The following is a 7,995-nucleotide window of genomic DNA, read 5'->3' as shown; positions in this document are numbered from 1 at the left end:
TGTGCCTTGTTTCCTGGAGCTCATTGATGGGGGTGGTCTGACAAACTATCCTTCAAGACCTGTCTAGCGGTCCCCCCCCCTCATAGGATACACCCCCGGTAAGCAAAGCAGAAAGCCAGATGGAGCAGAGTATAAGAGCAAAGCATGATGTCCCTTGCTTTCAGGCTTCCCAGAGGTGGCTGGGCATGGAGGAAACTCCAGTCTCTCAGCCTTTGAACTCTGCTTTCCTCTCCCAGCCACATCTCACCTTTCTTTTGGTTTCTGAGCGAGGGGCTGCCCTGCCACACCTGTTCCCCAGCCCCCTTCCCAGACCTTTCCTTGGCACTCCATCCCCATCCCACCCACTCAGGTAGAGACCAGATACCTTGAAGGCTGAGCCAGCAAGTCAGGTTACATAGGCCTATTGGAGCACCCCACAGGCCCTGGGATGATATTGATTTGTCTGGAGTTGTGTGCCCCTAATCCATCCCAGAAAAGTTAACTGTCCCCTATTATCTGTATCCGGGGATGGGAGCTTGGGCCCATCCCCTCATCCCACACCCAGCACAGGAGACAGCAGTTCTTTCTTGAAACCATAATTTTACTGTCTCAAAGAAACTTTATAACTTATTTACAAAGTTCTTTTTTCCCCCCAAGATACAAAGCAATAAGTTAACATTCTCAATATAAAACTAAACTTTGACATAGAGAACACAAAACACAGTTGATTTCAATTGGTCACATTTTCCAAATTTCACAAGTAGAATGTCAAGATTCTCATTTCACAAAGCATCAGGTTTTACAGTCACACACAACAGAAAAAAAAGCTAAGATTGTGCAACATGTTTACAGAACAATAATAATAATAATAATAACAATAATAATATGTACAACTATTAGATCCTGCACTGGAGACTGTGCCTTCAGGGTGGTGACTGGCATTCTGTGGTCAAACCTCTGGGGATTGTTATAAAGCTGTTTTTGCTTTCTTTAAAGCCCTATCGGGATTAGGGCGCTTGCTCACTCTTGCCTGTTTTTTCACTGCTGCACATGGGTCCTGTCTCTTTCAAATTAGGATTTTCTTTTAGTCCAGGCAAAGCGACTAAGCGCGCTGTTCTTCCCGAGTTGACAAAACCCTACTTGAAGTAGTAAAAAAAAATGCGAATAATTCAGCTTCAACCATTCCATACCAGCAAAATACAAAAGTTACTGTATAAATTAAAATTCACTGCGTCCTCCTTGTTCGTTTTTTTCCGGGTGAATTTAAGGTAAACAGTGCGTTTGGACAGTGTGCGCTCACGCTCCACAGAACCTGGAATTGGCCAACACTCAGCCTCAGGTGAAGTCCATTTTTCAATAAATAAAAACCCCTCCCTCCAATTTTCCCCAATTCTCAAACAAGCTACAGAGGTGGTCAGGTAGGGACTAGGAGAAGGCCTGAAAGGACAAAACGACCCAGGATCCGGAGATGGGCGGCCCAGGGGGCCGCGTGTGGCTCAGACCTGGTGACTTTGCAGTGGCGGCAGAATAACAGCAGACGACGAGAGGATCTTTACTCAGCGCACAAACAGAGCAAAAGGAGACAAGAGACGGACAGGACAGAAAAGAACTTTTGCTTTTTCTACATTGTTTTTGTTTTTCCTGATAGTCCCACAAAGCTGAGGGTTGGAGGGTGGGATCGAGCGGGTTTGTCTTGCTGCTCTGGCTGTCTCGGGTGAAGATAGCTGCGCTTCTAGGCCACTCTGCAGTCACCGCGTGGCCCAGGACGGGATTCTGGCGAGAGTACTGGCGCTGGGGAGTCGCTGCGTCGGACCTCCAGGGGCTCCAAGGAGGAGGCAGGCGTCATGCCTTCACTGTTTCTTCTTTCCCTCTGGCCCTCCTCCGGGCTCAGGGCACACAGACAGGGTGGATGGACCTGGAGGCGGGAGGGGCCCGGGCCAAGGGAGACGGGAAGGAGGCGGGAAGGTGCGAGTGGGCAACCTCACATGAGTTGGGGCTGCTGCATAGCTTCTTGGTGCGCGGAAGGATACCACGACGTGTAGCTGGGGATGTAGGAGCCCGCGCTACTGCCTGAGCTCTTCCCGGAGGAGGAATTAGGGTTCCAGCCGGGTGGTACTGGTGGGGAGCCGGCAGACAGGGCCCGGCCGTTGGCTAGCGCGCTACCCTCCAGAGCCGCCCCGCCCTGCTTCATCAGCTTCTTGAACTTGGAGCGCTTGTTCTGGAACCAGATCTTGACCTGCAAGATCGGACAACAACATGACTCGTGATGGGATCACTGAGTCTACCTAGGTCTACCTAGGAGGAGAGAAGTGAACTACAGGAGAGCAGAGATAGGAGCCCCCGTTGCCCTGCGAAGGCTGGCACCTCCCTGCTGCGGGAGCGGAGACGTCCCTCCCTCGGTAAAAGCCAAATACTACAAAGCTGGACGACCGGCGCTGGCCACCGTCCTGAGCAGCTCTTTGAGAGCCAGGGGGGCGTGGTGGTAAGGGGCCCGCAGGGAATCAAGGCCTTTGCCTGCCAGTGGCCCAGTCCGACCTTGGCAACTTTGGATAACCAACACCTGCACAACACTTCGCAATTCTAATATCAATATCAATAAAGAAATTTTAAAAAACCTAGATAGGAGTGGAGAAAATTTATTTGTAAATCGACCGCCTTCTCTTTGCGCCGTCCTTTTTGCCCTTGAGTGAGTTGGGGACTGAATGAGGAGGCCACAAAGTTTTGCTGAACTTTTCTTTGGATTGAAACCAACCTTTCCCAGGGGTCTGTTTCCCAAGGGTCAACTCCAATCCAAATCCCGGGCCGGACGTTGGAAACCCGCGCCAGTCGCGGGCAGAACCGCCCAGAACTCCCCGGAGTCTTAGAGAAATCCCAAAAGGAAAGTCTCGTTTCCTCTCTAGAGTTTGGGTCTTGGGAGGTGAAAGGGCAGGGGAAAGGATCCCCAGTGCCACAGGGTGAAGAGGGAGACCAAGGCGAAGGCCCACGCTGCAGTGATTAGCTATACACTTTAAAGGCAAAGGAGGGATTAAGTCCTGTGTCTATTGTTCCAGTTGTTCGGGCACGTGTGACCTCAGAATCCCCAAACAAAACGTCTGGGGCAATCCTTCCTGCTCCCTAATCAGATTGTCCAGGGTCTAAGGACCAGGCGGCAGGAAAGTCGGTGTACAGACAGCAGCGACCGAGCTCGGGCAGAGAGAATGAAGGTGGAAGGGGACTGGGACCCTGGGTGAGGGAGGGAGAGACGGACACACACACACACTCACACACACTGACACCTCGAACCTGAAGCCCAGTGAGCTAGAAATGAAGCCCCGGGCTCAGGCCCGCAGCGTGAAGCCTGCTTGACGGAGTGGCAGCAGCGAGGTACCTGAGTCTGCGTGAGTCCCAAGGAGGCCGCGAGCTCCGCCCTCTCGGGCAGAGCTAAGTACTGAGTTTGCTGGAACCTCCGGTTCAAAGCCTGCAACTGCAAACTGGAATAAATTGTCCTGGGTTTGCGGATCTTTTTCCCCTTGCCATTGAAGCGCACTTCACCGCCTTCCACCACCGTGCTCTTCTCGGAGTCGGCCCCTGGAGGGACAGCAGAAGCGGGGACTATTGTTAAGGCAGGGGCCGCTTTTAGTGTGGAGAGAGGAGAGCGAGTAGCTACAGAGGGGACAGCAGAGGTTGGGCCAGGGAAGAAAACGTTCAAGAAACTGAAGCCTGGGAAGTGTCCTCCAAATCCTAGGGCCGGTCCCAGGCAGCTGCAGGCGGGATGGGGCCGTTCCCAGGAGCGCAGCTATTGCCTTTGCAGGGGAAGTTTGCTATTTTTGCAGGCGGTAGTTGAGGTTTAATTACCCTTAATTGCATACATTGTTTATAGCGCTACGCAATAAATAATTAGAGACTAATACGTGCACATGTGGGTTTCTGTTTTCCAGCAGGGCATTGTGTGCTCGGCGCACCGAGCCGCTCAGAGGCCCAGCCAGTGCCCGGAGACGCTCTCGGATTTATCCTTTGCTACACGGTTGCGAATTGGGCGGATTTAAAAAAAAAAAAAAATTCTTTGCTATGACAAGGATCCACAGATTGATATCCGAAACCTCTACTGCTCCCGCGCCCTCCCCACCCCCACCCCACCTCTCTCTGCCCCTCTCTCTCCTCTCATTTTCCCTCTCTCTCTCTCTCTTCCCCCTCCCTTTCTCTCCCTCTCTCCTTTCCTTCTCTCCCAGGCTAGCGCACGTACCTGGGTCCTCCAGGCGGCTCTGGGCGAGGCTGGCGCTGCCCGGGTAGGACTGCACCGAACTGATGTAGGGACTGGACGCGTGGCTGCTGACCGAGTTGACGTAGGGGTAGCCCAGCGGTCGGGAGAAGGACGAGGCCGAGCTGTAGGCACCGTCGGGCTGCGAATGGCCCGCCGAATGTAAACAGTGCATGGAGTAGTGCCCGTGGGACATGGGAGAAGGAGACATTTGCTGGTTGGGCGGCCCAAACTCCATAAACACCGCCTTGCCCGACACGGGGCTGTTGAGACTTTCTGGCATGGTGGTCATGGTCATCTCTTCTCGCGGGGTCTGGGTGTGGGTCTCTCTCTCTTCTGCTTCCCTTTAGGGGTCTCTATGTTTCTCAGGACAGGAAGGAACCCAATTTAAGCGGAACAAGGGTTTTCACTTTCCATTCATAAGAAAATGGAGTTTGTCTCTTTGAAAAGTCTAAGCATGATGCTCCCGAGCTCCCCAAACTCGGTTCAAAGCTTTGACTCAGCCAAGGTCATAAATATTCATGAGCTGGCGGAGCTGATTGGTCCGCTGTCTTGCATAATCACCGGGGATTGGTCCGAGTCGCTCGGGCTCCGCTGGACTAGAGCCGGCAAGGCGGCCCGGCCTCTGGAGGGACTGTTCCACACTTCCCGGCCCGGGCTCCTCTGCAACAGAGCGCGCGTTGCGGGTCGCACAATAGGCTGCAGCGTCCGCTCTGGGACCTCGGAGGCCCGCAGCTCTTCAGCCTCCCACCTCCCTTGCGTGCTCTCTTCCCAGAAACCAACCAGCTGCTCCCCGCTGTCGCCCGCTTCCCTACTGTCCCCACTCTTCGTCCGCCCCCAACGCGGAGAACTCAGGACCGCTTCTCGTCACTGCTACCCAGTCGGGTGCTGAGCTTAGGGCGGCTCTAGGGTTTGGTCGCAGCCTATGGATCGCGGAGTCGCGCACTGAGGGGCGACCAAGGCAGCCAACAGAACTGCAATCTTCTTGATCGTCCTGTGCCTAGTTCAGAGCCCTCCCGGCCGCGCCTCCCTGGCCCAGGTCCGCTTTGCCACATCCCTGGGGTCGGGGTTTGAGGGCCCTCCAGACCAACTCACTCGGCTGCCTCGCCGCCGCTGCCGCCGCTGCTCCCAGGGGCCAGCTCGCATCGCTCCAGGCCCAGCTGGTCACTCCAGCTCCAGGCTGCACCGGTCTGATAAAAGCAGTGCGCGTGGAGAGCCAGGAACCCGCGCTTCTCCTCCCAGGAAAAGCGGCCGCACCGCCTCCTTCCCCCAACACACACACCCTCTTTCCCTCCCAACCTTCCAGCGCCTCCCCCTCCCCTCTCCACTCCCTCTGAACGGTGCGCCCCGGGCTCACTCGCCCAGAGGGCGCGGCGCTGCGTGGAGCCGAGGGGCCGATCTGCTTAGTTCTGCCCGAGCCGCGGGCGCCAGGTGGTCATTTTTTGGCTTCCCGGGGTCTGGCGAGAATACCCGGGGGTTAGGAGTCCTTGGAGGACATCGAAACCCGCAGCAGAACCAGGCCTATGGAAGGCTTGAATATCTGTGCAGTCATATCTCTCTTTGTCGCCCATTATTTTAACTCCAGTGGCCAAAACGGACATCAGTGGGTCTCGGAGCAGGGCTGGTTAAGGCAACAGTTGCCACGGGTGCCTCGGTCTTCTGGGATGTTAGATACAGAAAAGCGCACAAAAGGCCCCCGTGCCCCCACTACTACCACACAGCCACCCCACGCGGCGTGGCGCACACTATGTTGGCTGCTAGGGACTGTTGGTCCCCCATCTCGCCAGCCCTACGGTGAATCCCAAATTACTTTGTTAGGTAATTAGAAAGTGTTGATAATTATTTCTTTCATAATTTAACGGTGTGACGGGAACGGGGAAATGATCTTGTGAAAGTTCACACGTGCAGATGTATTAGTTACTGATTCATTTGATTAAATGGTAGTCTCAAGTGCTCAGATCCGCAGCTGAAGGCTCCCCATTAGCATAACACTGATGTTTAATTTTCATACGCATAATTAGCCATATATTTAACACTAATAGCAACATGCAGCCTTTTAGCGTTAAACAGCCGGGGATTTGATCTGGCCTGAGCTGAACCTTCGCTACCGCACCTTCCCCTGTCTGGAGTGTGCAATGATCACAGGACAAACCTCTGTAATCAAGCACATTTTGGCAGAGGGAACACCAATAAAAATGAACTTTCAAAACAAATTACATCGGTGCTGTCGTTACAGATATTAGTAGAGAGGGGGTTTCTCTCTCTTTTTAACTTCTGTAGCAGCAGCTCCAGCCCGCGGAATTCCTCTCCATTGAATTAAGGGCACAGTGCTGGGGGCAGAAATATTTCAGGCAGCGTGGTTGGAGCAAAAAAGAAAAACAAAAGCAAAAAAAAAAAAAAAAAACAACCAATCCTCCTCCAAACCAATAACGGGTTTGCCAACGCTTAAAAGATTTTTTTCCCCTCTTAATCACCAAACCACACGGTGAGGCTTTGTAGCAACAACCAGCTAATGACTCTGCCACTAGACAACTCCTGGAGCCTCTTGGCTGTCTTGATTTCCCTGTCGCACTTGTGGTTTTAATTGCTCCTTCCTAAAGCCTTTTTTGGGGTGTTGGAGTGCCACGCTGTGCGCCCAGCACAGCCGCTCGGATGCAGCCCAAGCCCCGGGTCTCTCGCGCTGGCCTTGCAGGCCCTGCCCACGTAAGTGATCTCCACCGCTGGCGCGGGGTCGAGGTTGGGACCGGGGAAAATCAGAATGTTGTCTCCCTGAGTTCAGAGAAAGGCATGAAGAAACCCCGAAGATTCGGCCGCCTAGGGCTAGTTTATCCCAGGGAATTGAAGGAAAAGGGGAGGAGAGGGCCGCACGTTGCCAGTCTTCCTTGGTGCTGGGTCTTTCCAGGTCTATGAGGGGGATGGTTGAGTTCCCGGTGCAGGGGACCAGGCTGGCTCCTGAAATAAAGGTTTGGCATGCACTCCCTCGGGATAAGGTTTCAGAGCCTACCTTAATTTAGAATTGAATTGTATATAGGCAAGGGAATGTCTATCTATACTCCAGAATTCCCACCCCAGAGAAGCAGATTTGGGGAGAGAGGCTGAGTTACTCCCCTCTACAGTGCAGCCAGCTGGGCCTTAGTTAGCTCCTCAATGTGCAATGTTATCTCTACTCTCTGAGCTCTGAGTGGATCCCTCCCACCGCCCCACCTCTAAGGCTACACCTGTTCTAAAATGCCAGTTTGCTTAGACCTTTGTCCAAGCTCTGAGAAGAAACAAAATTCTTCTATTGATACTGAAGGTTTGGGATTCTGAGTAGAACCTATTGGAGTCACCTCAGGACCAGTCCTAATGGTATGAATCTAATCACACTTGGCTCTGGGTTAAGATTAGAGGCCAGTTCAGCTGGCAGAGGGGAGAGGAGGCATAGACAAGATACTTTTAAAATGTACTTCCTAAACTTCCTAATCTCAACTTCAAAGCATGTGAAATGGAATTCATTCTAATTCAAGTTTGTTTCCTACAGAGCTGCTGAGTAGTGGCAGATGGATACACACACATACCTTTAAGTTAGTCATTTTAATAAATAGGATTATATACCTGTCCCATAAATACCTACACCTCAAAATAATTGCTACAGGAGCAGCGTGTTACCCCACTGGTTGGTAAAATCCTGTGGTCCTAATAAAACTATCCTTAGGGAACCTCAGAGTAAACTGATCTGCAGATAAAGGTACTGTGTTAATGGCTGCAATCCAATTGCTCTAGGAGAGAAGTGAAGTCAT

General features: G+C 52.7%; 1 protein-coding gene across 2 annotated transcripts; it reads right to left on the bottom strand.

Moving 5' to 3' along the window:
• Positions 1 to 1,960: 1,960 nt before the first annotated feature.
• Dlx1 (distal-less homeobox 1) lies at positions 1,961 to 4,514 on the bottom strand. Of its 2 annotated transcripts, XM_077798808.1 has the most exons (3): positions 4,202 to 4,514; positions 3,347 to 3,546; positions 1,961 to 2,215 (listed from the first exon to the last, which is right to left on the bottom strand). In XM_077798808.1, exons 1-3 carry the CDS (start codon positions 4,512 to 4,514, stop codon positions 1,961 to 1,963), a joined length of 768 nt encoding a protein of 255 aa, XP_077654934.1. The 2 variants fall into 2 exon arrangements, with proteins under 2 accessions (XP_077654934.1, XP_026245371.1); XM_026389586.1 differs by lacking the exon at positions 3,347 to 3,546 and having other exon boundaries at positions 2,139 to 2,215.
• Positions 4,515 to 7,995: the final 3,481 nt, after the last annotated feature.

Source organism: Urocitellus parryii, chromosome 1 (assembly GCF_045843805.1).
Source record: "Urocitellus parryii isolate mUroPar1 chromosome 1, mUroPar1.hap1, whole genome shotgun sequence".
Lineage (NCBI taxonomy): Eukaryota > Metazoa > Chordata > Mammalia > Rodentia > Sciuridae > Urocitellus > Urocitellus parryii.
This window is presented reverse-complemented; position numbering and strand designations above follow the sequence as displayed.

Coding starts and splice junctions, on each gene's coding strand:
- Dlx1 (XM_077798808.1), bottom strand. CDS start 4,514: ATGACCATGACCACCATGCCAGAAAGTCTCAACAGCCCCGTGTCGGGC. Junction 3,547..4,201: donor GAGCCGCCTGGAGGACCCAG/GTACGTGCGCTA, acceptor CTGTCCCTCCAG/GGGCCGACTCCGAGAAGAGC. Junction 2,216..3,346: donor TGGGACTCACGCAGACTCAG/GTACCTCGCTGC, acceptor CCGATCTTGCAG/GTCAAGATCTGGTTCCAGAA.